This window comes from Rutilus rutilus, assembly GCF_951802725.1.
Source record: "Rutilus rutilus genome assembly, chromosome: 19".
NCBI classification, from domain to species: Eukaryota; Metazoa; Chordata; class Actinopteri; order Cypriniformes; family Leuciscidae; genus Rutilus; species Rutilus rutilus.
The window spans coordinates 9,625,378-9,639,251 of NC_140232.1; the positions used below are offsets into that span (position 1 = coordinate 9,625,378).

The 13,874-nt window shown below is 39.7% G+C and overlaps 2 protein-coding genes across 2 annotated transcripts in view; one reads left to right on the forward strand and one right to left on the reverse strand.

The window, feature by feature from the left end:
• The window catches only part of qars1 (glutaminyl-tRNA synthetase 1), a 40,058-nt gene that overhangs the window by 12,753 nt on the left and 13,431 nt on the right, over positions 1-13,874 (forward strand). The window contains exons 13-14 of the mRNA XM_084389402.1: positions 11,163-11,402; positions 11,477-11,569. Of these exons, the coding sequence (XP_084245528.1) occupies positions 11,163-11,402; positions 11,477-11,569 (333 nt within the window). The remainder of the gene's footprint in view (positions 1-11,162; positions 11,403-11,476; positions 11,570-13,874) is intronic.
• Positions 8,418-9,174, reverse strand: LOC311278698 (histone H4 type VIII-like; the record flags this gene model as incomplete). The annotated part of the gene is made up of 2 exons (XM_084389707.1): positions 8,418-8,844; positions 9,149-9,174. The coding sequence occupies 2 exons, from the start codon at positions 9,172-9,174 to the stop codon at positions 8,556-8,558; spliced, it is 315 nt and encodes a 104-aa protein (XP_084245833.1). The 3' UTR covers positions 8,418-8,555.

Below are 13,874 nucleotides of genomic sequence, written 5' to 3' on the forward strand. Positions count from 1 at the left end.
CTTCATTTATATAGCCCTTTTAACAATGTCGATTGTTCCAAAGCGGCTTTACAGTGATAATAGGAAATTAAAGTAACAGAGATTGTTTTGGCTTTATAGCAGCTCTAGAATAAAGTTATTGTCCAGCTAAAGTTAGTTTTGATTGATTCACTTCCGTCGCAACGATTATTAGTTATTAACTTAGGGGCCGCTAACACGACACCGTTCTAACAGAAAATCCTCTGGGCAAACTTTAAAAACGCAAACCTGTGAGAACACTGATGGCGTGCACATGCGTATTACGAGTTCAGTCTATAGGTATGCGCATTTGAATATATGTGCGCAGGTGTGTAGTGCACAGGCGTGTAGTCCTTCCCTACAAACCAACCCTCAACAAACTATTTGTCTGGCCTTAATTTATAATACAGAATTTTTATCGCTTCCGCGTAGCCCCGCGTACCGGAATTATCCTGACAACGCTTTATCTGTAGGGAGGTAAAGGGATGGGATCCCCTGGAGAGACTAGTTGACACTTTAGGACTGTGTTGTTGTCGCGTCCAGGCGCAGGTCCTTCATCAGATCTGGATACAGCCTGGGTCCGACGGACTGCGGTAAACCTCGGGATAAACATTAGAGACTAATATTAGCATAGGCGCCATTCTTCTTATGATGTAACGAGTACATCAGGATTTATGGGAAGTGTTCCCGGTTACGGCTGACCTAATCTATGCAGCTTAACTTTGAATTATAGAAGTCTATAATGTGTTGTGTATGCTAGGTCAAAGAGATGTGTTTTTAGTCTAGCTTTGAACTGACAGAGTGTGTCTGCTTCCCGGACAATGTTAGGAAGACTGTTCCAAAGTTTTGGTGCTAAATAGGAGAAGGATCTACCACCAGCAGTCGATTTTGATATTCTAGGTATGATCAACTGGCCGTAATTATGAGATCGCAATAGACGTGAAGGACTATAATGCGTTAAGAGCTTGCTCAAGTACTGGGGAGCTAAACCATTTAGTGCTTTGTAAGTAATCAGCAATATTTTAATGTATACGATGTTAAATAGGGAGCCAATGCAGTGTTGTCAGAACCGGGCTAATATGGTCATACTTCCTGGTTCTGGTAAGAACTCTAGCTGCTGCATTTTGTACCAGCTGTAGTTTGTTTATTAAGCGTGCAGGGCAACCACCCATAATAGCATTACAATAATCTAGCCTTGATGTCATGAATGCATGAACTAATTGTTCCGCATTTGTCAGTGAGAGCATATGACAAAATGAAAAAATGCGGTTTTACAGATACTAGATACGTGACTTTCAAATGAAAGATTGGTATAAAAGAGCACACCGGTTCCTAACCGACGATGAAGACTTGACAGAGCAGCCATCAAGTTTTAGACAGTATTCTAGGTTATTACGTGAGGACGTTTTTTGTCGAATAATTTAGAATCTCTGTTTTTTTCAGAATTAAGTAGTAGGAAATTACTAGTCATCCAGTTTTTTTTATTTCAGCTATGCATTTTGTTAATTTTGTGAATTGGTAAGTTTCGTCAGGGCGTGAAGAAATATAGAGCTGAGTGTCATCAGCATAACAGTGAAAACTAATGCCATGCTTCCTAATGATATCTCCTAAGGGTAGCATGTACAGAGTGAACAACAACGGTCCTAGTACTGAGCCTTATGGTACTCCATACTGAACTTTTGATAAGACATCTCTTCATTTACTGCTACAAACTGATAACGGTCAGATAAGTATGATTTAAACCACGCTAATGCAATTCCGCTAATGCAATTCCACTAATGCCAACCTAATTTTCGAGTCTATTTAAAAGAATGTTATGGTCGTTAGTATCAAATGCAGCACTAAGATCGAGTAACACTAATAGAGAGATACAACCAGGATCGGATGAGCAAATCATTTGTGACTCTAATGAGAGCTGTCTCATGATATGGTCTAAATCCTGACTGGAAATCCTCACAGATATCATTTCTTTCTAAAAAGGAACAGTTGTGAGGATAGTGCCTTTTCTAGTATCTTAGACAGAAAAGGTAGATTCGAGATCGGCCTGTAATTGACTAATTCTGTAGGATCTAGTTGCGGTTTTTTTAACAAGCGGTTTAGTCATAGCCAGCTTAAAAGTTTTTGGTACGTATCCTAATGATAAAGATGAATTAATGATATTAAGAAGAGGACCTATGATCTCTGGAAGCATCTCTTTCAATAGCTTAGTCGGTACAGGGTCTAACATACATGTTGTCGATTTAGATGATTTGACGAGTTTAGCAAATTCTTCCTCTCCTATAGCAGTGAATGAATTGAATTTTTCCTCAAGGAGACAATGCACTGCCTGATGCAATACTGTAGTAGACTGTTGCATAGTTATAATTTTCTCCCTGATATTATCAATCTTGTAAGTAAAGAAGTTCATAAAGTCATTGCTGTGCTGCTTGGAAATGTCTGGGCTTAAAGCTTTATTTTTTGTTTATTTTCTTCTAATAGGGTTGAAAAATAAGCAGATCTAGCAGTTTTTTAGGCCTCTCTGTATGCAATCGTGCTCTCTTTCCATGAAATGCGAAATACCTCTAGTTTTGTTTTCTTCCAGTTGCGCTCCATTTTTCTGGCTGCTTTCTTAAGGGCCTGAGTGTGTTCGTTGTACCACAGCGTTGGACTATTTCCTTTAATCTACTTTAAGCGCAACGGAGCAACTGTGTCTAAAGTGCTGGGAAAGAGAAAGTTAAAAGTTTCTGTCGCAATATCGAGTTCTTCTAAGCTATCTGGGATGCTGAGATGATGAAACTGATCAGGAAGATTATTAATAAAGCAATCTTTAGTGGCAGAAGTGATAGGTCTAGCATATTTGTGACATGGAGTCGGCTTTGCAGCCTTGGCTAAATGAAGTATACACGAGACTAGATAGTGATCTGAGATGTCATCGCTCTGCTGCAGAATTTCAACGGCATCAACATTGATTCCATGTCATAATATTAGATCTAGAGTATGATTACGACAATGAGTGGGTCCTGACACGTGTTGTCTAACTCCAATAGAGTTCAGAATGTCTTTAAATGCCTATCCCAATGCATCTTTTTCCTTATCTACATGTATATTAAAATCACCAACAATTAGGACTTTATCTGCAGCCAGTACTAACTCTGATAGAAAGTCAGCAAATTCTTTGATAAAGTCTGTATGGTGGCCTGTATACAGTAGCTAGCACAAATCTCAAACGTGATTTATCATTTACACTAGATAGTGTTAAATTAAGCACCAACACTTCAAAAGAATTATATTTGAAACTAGACTTCTTAGTAATTCTGAAGATATTACTATAAAATATAGTATACGCCTTTCAGACGAGGTTCATGTTTATAACAGTAATCTTGGGGGGTGGAAATTTAAAGTAATGTAACGTTTGGTTTTAGCCAGGTTTCTGTCAAAGACAACACGTTTAGGTTATAATCTGTAATGATATCATTAAAAATAAGTGCTTTTGAAGTAAGGGAACCAATATTCAGCAACCCCAGCTTTATCATTTGTTCATCTGTATTATATCTGTTTTTTGTTTGTTGAACATCAATTAAATTATTACCCTTTAATGGGTTTTGGGAGTTTTTTGTATTTCCTAATTCTGGGAACAGACACAGTCTCTTTATGATGATATCTAGGTAAAATAGTCTCGATGTGATGGGATTTATCTGACCTCAGTGACGTGAGACAGCTAGCAGACGGTCGGTTTAACCAGTCTGTCTGCTTCCTGACCTGAGCCCCAATTCATGTTTGAGCTCTAAGACTATGTGCCATATTACTAGAGAGAAGAGTGGCACCATCCCAGGAGAGATGAATACCATCTCTTTTCAACAGGTCAGGGGCCTCATTTATAAAACTCTGCGTAGGCACCTTACTAAAAGTGTACGTGCGCCCGAAAGCCAAAAATGGCCAGAACCTGCGCAGAATTCACTTTATAAATCCCAGTCAGTGGAAGATTGTGCGTACATGCGTCTCCACCCGAAATAACTATATATGGAGCTTACAACGCCTAGTTTTACTATGCAGATCCTCATCTACATATCATTTGCATATGATTATTCATCCACGTGATAACTTAAACGTTATCACGTGGATGAATAATCATATGCAAATGATATAAACGGTACAAGAAACATTACATTAATACAAATCAAGTAGTTGTCTATCCTTGCCTTGTTTTTGAATAGCCTACATAAATCAAATAGTGTAAAATACATTTCAGAGAAAGTTTTTCTCAATCTTTTCCACTTCCCGAATTGTATTTTTAATTGATTTATATTTTTAATGGAAACAGATAGGCCTTGGGCATTATTTGCACAAAACTATTTTCTCAGACAATCTGGTATTATCATGATAAGCAATTATCTCTGTGGTTAAAACATTAAAGCACGCCACAGGAAAAGTGTTCAAAAACAATCGCATCCACGACAAATATTTCTAATGATTGAATTTAATTTTTTTTTGTAACTTCAGTAATGATTTCATGTTTAAGTGTTTAACTCCATTAATTTGAATGGCATATTTAATATATATATGTTTATATCAGAAGTATTTTATTTATTTAAACTGTTATTTGCGTCAGTTTCACTAAACGGCTCAACACGCTCGCTGCCGCGGACATTTAAGAAGGAATGGATATTTGCTTCAAGTGACAGGCTTGGTGATTGAAATTGTATTTGTATAATCTTTCTGTATATGTTTAATTTTCTTTCGATTTTCTGTATAAAAGTGACCAAAAATACATTTAACTCCAGCTCACCATCGGTGTCGCCAAAGTGCTCCATCTCCAAACCGTTCGTACGCATGGGTCAGAGTTTGCGTGCAGGTGCGCAAATTTTCCCGTCAAGTTTTTCTTTATAAATCCCACCTTTTGCGCAGGAACTGGCGTACGCATGTTTTCAGCCCCGTTTTGTGCGTACGCAAGCTTTATAAATGAGGCCCCTGGTCTGCCCCAAAAACTTTTCCAATTGTCTATGAAACCTATATTATTTTGCGGACACCAATTAGACAGCCAGCCACTGAGTGAGGACAATCTACTAAGTATCTCATCACTCCTGCGAACAGGAAGGGGACCAGAGCAAATTGCTGTGCCTGACATCGTACTTGCGAGTTCACACACCTCTTTAATGTTAATTTTGGTGATCTCCGGCTGGCGAAGTCGAACATTATTAGTGCCGACGTGCCACGGTTTGGTTTAGTTGCCTTAACTTTATATTGTGGCGATGTGCTGCATGCAGGCTATTAGGGTTTCCCTCAGGATTCCCCTGCTGGACATATAAAAGCTTAACGTAATGTACTAATACAGTGATATAAAAGACCAAACTCGCAGGCAAGCAGATGGACTCAGAATAACGCGCAAAGCTTAATACTGAGCGTTTCCCAGTGATAGACTGGCATAAAGTTGGCTTGACGTTGGACATTCGCACATTTAGGGACCGTCTCTAAAGTTACATACGACATTGGTATACACGTTTCTAACTTCAATAGCATTTCAATTCAAATAAATTAAAGTTTGCTATTGAAGTTAGAAACGTGTATGCCAATGTTGTATGCAACTTTGGAGACGGTCCCTAAATGTGCGAATGTCCAATGTCAAGCCAATTTACATTTATTAGGCTACATTTAGTCATTTAGCAGACGCTTTTATCCAAAGCGATTTACAGTTAAACTAACAATAGGAGGGCAACAATATGCACACACTCACACACATATATAGAAAGAGAGAGAGAGATAGAGAGAAGAGAAAAGAAAGTGTTGATTTTGTGCCAGTATATCATGAAACTTTGCGCGTTAAGTTCATATTCTGAGTCCATCTGCTTGCCTGTAGCCTATATAGCATTGGTCTTTTATATCACGGTATTAGTCCATTAAGCGTTTTGTCCCGACGGAAGGGTAATCCTTGAGTATGAGGTATTGAGGGAAACCGATTATAATCCTGTTCATGGTAGAGAAAGCTGATGACATGTAGGCTACACAGGGAAAGTAACAATGAAGTTATTGAATGAAACATAAACACAGCTTTTGTGTCTTTATCATCTTTTCCGCATACTGACACATATAATCATTTTCATTTTATGAATGAATGGCTTGCTCTAACTGTTGCTGGTCTTCGTCAACAACACGCGCTTTTGCACCACCTGCTGGTGAGGTCGACTAACAGCAGATGGAGAGTATGCTCAGCAATCTACTGCTTTTCCTGCAGTTCCTGGATGTCAATGTTGAATTTACTGTCGAATTTGAACCACTGAATTTGTGGAAGCGAATTTGCAAAGCGAAATAAAATGGACCGAAAAATGCCTGTTGAATATTATAGGTTGTATTTTTAAACAGTTTGAATATTCTGGAAGTGAAATATTAAAGGTGAATATGGATTATTGAATTTTTTTATAATGAAAACGTGTTTGAAATGTTTTTAATTGAAATATTCACATCTTAAATATTCAACCATGTTGAATTTCAGCCCATAAAAATGCAAGCCCTAAAAATACGATGCATTAAAATGCAAGCATGGTTAATGCAATGCCTATTTTTTTCAAGTAGTGCAATTCAACAGGCTTTTTGTTTCAAAAACATTTGCCATTATTTTGCTTCCATATAGGAGGTCGTTTGAACACATCACATCACTTTTGTCATATTTTATAACTTCTTTTAGATTTTCATTATAGTTGGGAGAATGAGACCATTTTACCAGGTGCACTGAGACACTTTAAATGATACCAAACATTAGGGCGCATTAATTATCACGGACATATCGCCTGCGATAATTAATGAAATATGGCTCAGCTTGTCAGTGAACTACGGCTCTGTGTAGTAAATGCCACTCCATCTGAAAGCAGGTGATGGCGATTTACTACTAATCAAGGAACCGGCTTTACTGACGAGATGCGCATAACAATGTCATGCGATATATCGCCCAGCCCTACCAAACATGCATATTTACTTTTTGTATATACTTAACATTGCATAGGTTTTCAGTGAGTTAGGTGAGGAGGAGAAGGTGGGTGAAGGGGGAGATTGTCCAAGTGAGGTGTGAGCTGCATTGTGTGCCGAGTCTCGGGTGTTGCTGTACATATGTAGGAGAGAGTTCAAATGTTAATTCTCAGGAGAGCCTTCTGTACTCTCGAGGGGTAGCCCAGACTTTTTGGCACCCGCCTTACAGTTACAGTTAGTGTTACTACAGTAAATCCACGGTGAATGTTGTTGATCTGTGGACACTGGATAGTTCATTCATGGCACATGGTTTCCACGTCAGCGATATTTAATCCCTTAATAACAGAGAAATGTGAATGCTTTCACTAGATCTCACAGCGATGTTATTACTTCAGTGGCGAATTCAAATGCTTTCTTTACTGGATCTCTTAGCGCTGTGTAGTAACAGTGTCGCTTGATCAAGATCTGCTGCATTGGTCCAAACTGATAAACGGTCCGTGAAGCACAAAATAGTGAGTAGCGGAGTTTCGTTCCACTTTAAACGAAACTGCGCTACATCTTCTAAGTTGTGTATTAGATCCATATGTAAATACCTGGAAATAAAAGCTGAAATATTGATCTCTTGTCTCATTCATTTTTTTATGTCAAACCCAAATGTTTTCATTCTACAGAAAAAAATAAAGGAATTGCCCTCACTGTTCCAATACTTTTGGAGAGGAGTGTATATACAGTGAGGAAAATAAGTATTTGAACACCCTGCTATTTTGCAAGTTCTCCCACTTGGAAATCATGGAGGGGTCTGAAATTGTCATCGTAGGTGCATGTCCACTGTGAGAGACATAATCTAAAAAAAAAATCCAGAAATCACAATGTATGATTTTTTTAACTATTTATTTGTATGATACAGCTGCAAATAAGTATTTGAACACCTGTCTATCAGCTAGAATTCTGACCCTCAAAGACCTGTTAGTCTGCCTTTAAAATGTCCACCTCCACTCCATTTATTATCCTAAATTAGATGCACCTGTTTGAGGTCGTTAGCTGCATAAAGACACCTGTCCACCCCATACAATCAGTAAGAATCCAACTACTAACATGGCCAAGACCAAAGAGCTGTCCAAAGACACTAGAGACAAAATTGTACACCTCCACAAGGCTGGAAAGGGCTACGGGGAAATTGCCAAGCAGCTTGGTGAAAAAAAGGTCCACTTTTGGAGCAATCATTAGAAAATGGAAGAAGCTAAACATGACTGTCAATCTCCCTCGGACTGGGGCTCCATGCAAGATCTCACCTCGTGGGGTCTCAATGATCCTAAGAAAGGTGAGAAATCAGCCCAGAACTACACGGGAGGAGCTGGTCAATGACCTGAAAAGAGCTGGGACCACCATTTCCAAGGTTACTGTTGGTAATACACTAAAGCCCTATTCGCACGGGATTAGTATTACCCCTGGACCTCTGTAATTAAGAAATTACCCCCTGACGTCTGTGTTTTTGGTGGCTCGTTCACACGGGCAAATAAATGTTCGTAATTCCCTCGAGTTTACGGACTTTACAGCGCGCGCCCACCCATTCACACTTCACTGAACGTGCTGAAACGAAGATCGCGCTGCAGTATTGCAATTCAAAAAAAGAACTTATTTAAAACGTCCTGTCTCTTCAGCGCGTACACAACATCCATGGCGGTGACGGTCTTTCTCTTGGCGTGCTCGGTGTAGGTGACGGCATCGCGGATCACGTTCTCCAGGAACACCTTCAACACTCCGCGAGTCTCCTCGTAGATCAGACCGGAGATGCGCTTGACGCCGCCACGGCGCGCCAGACGACGAATAGTGGGTTTGGTGATTCCTTGGATGTTATCGCGCAAAACTTTACGGTGACGCTTAGCGCAAAGAATTGCTCCACGATACAGACTACTAAGTTACACTTCCACAAAAAGCGTCCAAACTTTCCAAAAGAGCTTCCATGTTGCGCCAAAATGCTTAATTTGACGTTTCCATGACAACGGTCCGAGTTGAGCTTCCGGATCACGTCTTTACTTTAGTTTGTTTTCTCTTTTGCAGCACTTCATAGTTTTTATTGGAGAAAAACTATAATCGGATTGGAGTAGGGCATATCGAGAGATTTTATTGTTAATATAGTTTTAATACAGACGTAAAATGGACTGTTAAACGGCCCATAATGGTTATTACGTTCTTTAGGAAACGATAGGCTCACAGAAAAACAACCCAAATCACAGACATGGGGATTCGCACGGGACTGGTATTATCAGAGGACCCCTGTGTTGGCCGAAATACGGTAGGTCATTTTCGGGGGAATTTTTACAGACATTTTTACAGACATGGCAGATTCGCACGGGATAAAAATCACAGGCGACCTCCGCGATTATTACAAATTACCGGAGGTCCCTAGGTAATACTAATCCCGTGCGAATAGGGCTTAAGACGTCATGGTTTGAAATCATGCATGGCACGGAAGGTTCCCCTGCTTAAACCAGCACATGTCAAGGCCCGTCTTAAGTTTGCCAATGACCATTTGGATGATCCAGAGGAGTCATGGGAGAAAGTCATGTGGTCAGATGAGACCAAAATAGAACTTTTTGGTCATAATTCCACTAAACGTGTTTGGAGGAAGAAGAATGATGAGTACCATCCCAAGAACACCATCCCTACTGTGAAGCATGGGGGTGGTAGCATCATGCTTTGGGGGTGTTTTTCTGCACATGGGACAGGGCGACTGCACTGTATTAAGGAGAGGATGACCGGGGCCATGTATTGCGAGATTTTGGGGAACAACCTCCTTCCCTCAGTTAGAGCATTGAAGATGGGTCGAGGCTGGGTCTTCCAACATGACTATAGCCGCTTTCCGACCAAGTAGTTACAGGAACTTAGTTCTAGGAACTGTCCACTTCTAAACAGTTCTAAGAACTACTCTCCCCCAAACACAGTTTTGCTGTTTGCATTCGCACTGGCCAAGTGGCCATAGGAACTGGTAGGAGGGGTAAGGGAGTGACGCAAGCACGGTGACTTTTATTTTGACGGCGCGACGGACCTTTATTTTGGCGGCGCTGAGAATGCCAGAGCAAACAATGCTCGCATTCTCTGTGTTTATTAGTTAGCGATCTGTCTAACAGTACTGTTTAATATGTTATTAGATACAACTGTTATAGAAAGTAGACAGTATATGAAAAAAAGGTTATTAGCCTATGCCGTGTGGTTGATGTCCAGTGTTGCTAGCTGGGCAGATAAACATAATCATGTTTGACTTGGTCCCCTCAAAAAAAGTTGCGTTGGATTTTCTCTTCAGCATAAAGGTTTAGAGACCCATCTTTCACTGTTCCATGTTTGTATAGTTAGTTTATGGAGTAAATATATAGGCTATAATCTGTGTGTTTACATTCTAGCTGTTTTAAAAATGGCGGGTGCTGGTGCTCCGCGTGCGTTCGGCAAATCAGCGTACACTAAAGTCACGGGTAGTTCCTACAGTGCTGGTTTAGACCCTACTCTGAAGTAGGACCTAAATTAGTTCCTCCAAATGGAGTTCCTAGAACTAAAATCGTTCCTAGTTCCTGCGGTGCGAACACGCCGACATCCGGGTACTTTAGCCAATAGTTCTAGGAACTGTGAAAAGGTTCCTCCGGTCGGAAAGCGGCTAATGACCCGAAGCACACAGCCAGGATAACCAAGGAGTGGCTCTGTAAGAAGCATATCAAGGTTCTGGCGTGGCCTAGCCAGTCTCCAGACCTAAACCCAATAGAGAATCTTTGGAGGGAGCTCAAACTCTGTGTTTCTCAGCGACAGCCCAGAAACCTGACTGATCTAGAGAAGATCTGTGTGGAGGAGTGGGCCAAAATCCCTCCTGCAGTGTGTGCAAACCTGGTGAAAAACTACAGGAAACGTTTGACCTCTGTAATTGCAAACAAAAGCTACTGTACCAAATATTAACATTGATTTTCTCAGGTGTTCAAATACTTATTTGCAGCTGTATCATACAAATAAATAGTTAAAAAATCATACATTGTGATTTCTGGATTTTTTTTTTTTAGATTGTCTCTCACAGTGGACATGCACCTACGATGACAATTTCAGACCCCTCCATGATTTCTAAGTGGGAGAACTTGCAAAATAGCAGGGTGTTCAAATACTTATTTTCCTCACTGTATGTGTGTGTGTGTTCTGAATGTGGTCTATATTATTGACTACTAAATCATTTTTGTTTGTTTGTGTGTAAGGGGTCATGCGTATGTGTGCCACCAGCATGGAGAGGAGCTCAAAGGTCACAACGTCCCTCCCTCCCCATGGAGAGAGCGACCTGTGGGCGAGTCTTTGGTTTTGTTTGACAGGATGAGGAAGGGCATGTTTGCAGAAGGGGAAGCCACTCTCAGAATGAAGATGGTCATGGAAGATGGGAAAATGGACCCTGTGGCGTACCGGATCAAGTACACGCCACATCACAGGACAGGAGACACATGGTAAGATACTTTGTTACGCTCACATGGTGTGGTTTTGTTTCTTTTTTTTTATTCCGTTCTGTTCTTGTGTACAGGTGCATATACCCCACGTATGATTACACACACTGTCTGTGTGACTCCGTTGAACATATCACACACTCACTGTGCACCAAAGAGTTTCAGGCCAGGTATGTCATTCAACATTTTATCAGAGTATCAGGTAGGGCTGGATAGAAACATATGGGTAGCAATATTCAATTTGAAATGTAATTTGCAAAATGACAATGCAATATGTAAAATGGCAATGCATTTCTGTATTTAAATTTAAAATTTTCATTACATTTGTGCAAGGTTTGGTGCAAAATGAAAATTCAATTATATAATTTACATTTGCCATTTCATACACTAGTTTTAATATGCAAATTGAATCCATATTTTATAACTTTATAACTTGCAAAATTAAAATGTATTACAGAAATGATTAGATATGTTTAACATGTTCAAGCAAAAACTGTAGCAAAATGATAATTTAAATGTTTTTTTTTAAAATTGCATTTACACTCACAGTTAAGACACTTGCGATTGCATTTCCATTAAGTGTCCCACAATGAATGTAGCAAAATTCAATGTGCAATTTGAAAATGCATTCTGAGCCGATCACGTGCCCGTCCCGCCCTGTCAATCATTCAATAACATTCTCTTCACCGGCCTCGCTCCGCTCCCACAGCTCTCAACCCCGCCCTGCTTCATCACACATACAAATATTTAAATTGCACATAAGACCATTTTTATATTTATTGATAGACTTGTTTCTACTCCAATTCATTGTTGAAATATAAACATTTAAACAGTCGCTGTCATGACAGATAACTTCTGTTTTATTCAAACATTCATTAAGACATCACTAACAGATTAAATTAAAATATAATAATATGTAATAGTGCATATATTTATAAAAAATATATATATTTACAAAAATCATTTTCTCAACAGTTGTTTTTTTCTATTTGACTAACAGATTTATGGACATTTAAATAGCTCTCCTGAGGTAAATGTAGCATTGCGTGACATTATTTATTTATTTATTTATATATATATTTTTTTTTATATATATATACACTCACCTAAAGGATTATTAGGAACACCTGTTCAATTTCTCATTAATGCAATTATCTAATCAACCAATCACATGGCAGTTGCTTCAATGCATTTAGGGGTGTGGTCCTGGTCAAGACAATCTCCTGAACTCCAAACTGAATGTCAGAATGGGAAAGAAAGGTGATTTAAGCAATTTTGAGCGTGGCATGGTTGTTGGTGCCAGACGGGCCGGTCTGAGTATTTCACAATCTGCTCAGTTACTGGGATTTTCACGCACAACCATTTCTAGGGTTTACAAAGAATGGTGTGAAAAGGGAAAAACATCCAGTATGCGGCAGTCCTGTGGGCGAAAATGCCTTGTTGATGCTAGAGGTCAGAGGAGAATGGGCCGACTGATTCAAGCTGATAGAAGAGCAACTTTGACTGAAATAACCACCCGTTACAACCGAGGTATGCAGCAAAGCATTTGTGAAGCCACAACACGCACAACCTTGAGGCGGATGGGCTACAACAGCAGAAGACCCCACCGGGTACCACTCATCTCCACTACAAATAGGAAAAAGAGGCTACAATTTGCACGAGCTCACCAAAATTGGACAGTTGAAGACTGGAAAAATGTTGCCTGGTCTGATAAGTCTTGATTTCTGTTGAGACATTCAGATGGTAGAGTCAGAATTTGGTGTAAACAGAATGAGAACATGGATCCATCATGCCTTGTTACCACTGTGCAGGCTGGTGGTGGTGGTGTAATGGTGTGGGGGATGTTTTCTTGGCACACTTTAGGCCCCTTAGTGCCAATTGGGCATCGTTTAAATGCCACGGCCTACCTGAGCATTGTTTCTGACCATGATGTTTCTGATGGCTACTTCCAGCAGGATAATGCACCATGTAACAAAGCTCGAATCATTTCAAATTGGTTTCTTGAACATGACAATGAGTTCACTGTACTAAAATGGCCCCCACAGTCACCAGATCTCAACCCAATAGAGCATCTTTGGGATGTGGTGGAACGGGAGCTTCGTGCCCTGGATGTGCATCCCACAAATCTCCATCAACTGCAAGATGCTATCCTATCAATATGGGCCAACATTTCTAAAGAATGCTTTCAGCACCTTGTTGAATCAATGGCACGTAGAATTAAGGCAGTTCTGAAGGCGAAAGGGGGTCAAACACAGTATTAGTATGGTGTTCCTAATAATCATTTAGGTGAGTGTGTGTGTGTGTATATATATATATATATATATATATATATATATATATATATATATATATATATATATATGTGTATATGTATATGTATGTATATGTACAGTGCTATGCATAAGTTTAGACACCCATACTAAATTTGACTAAAAAGAGGAATAAAAAATCATCTTTTGGAAACTGAACTTAATG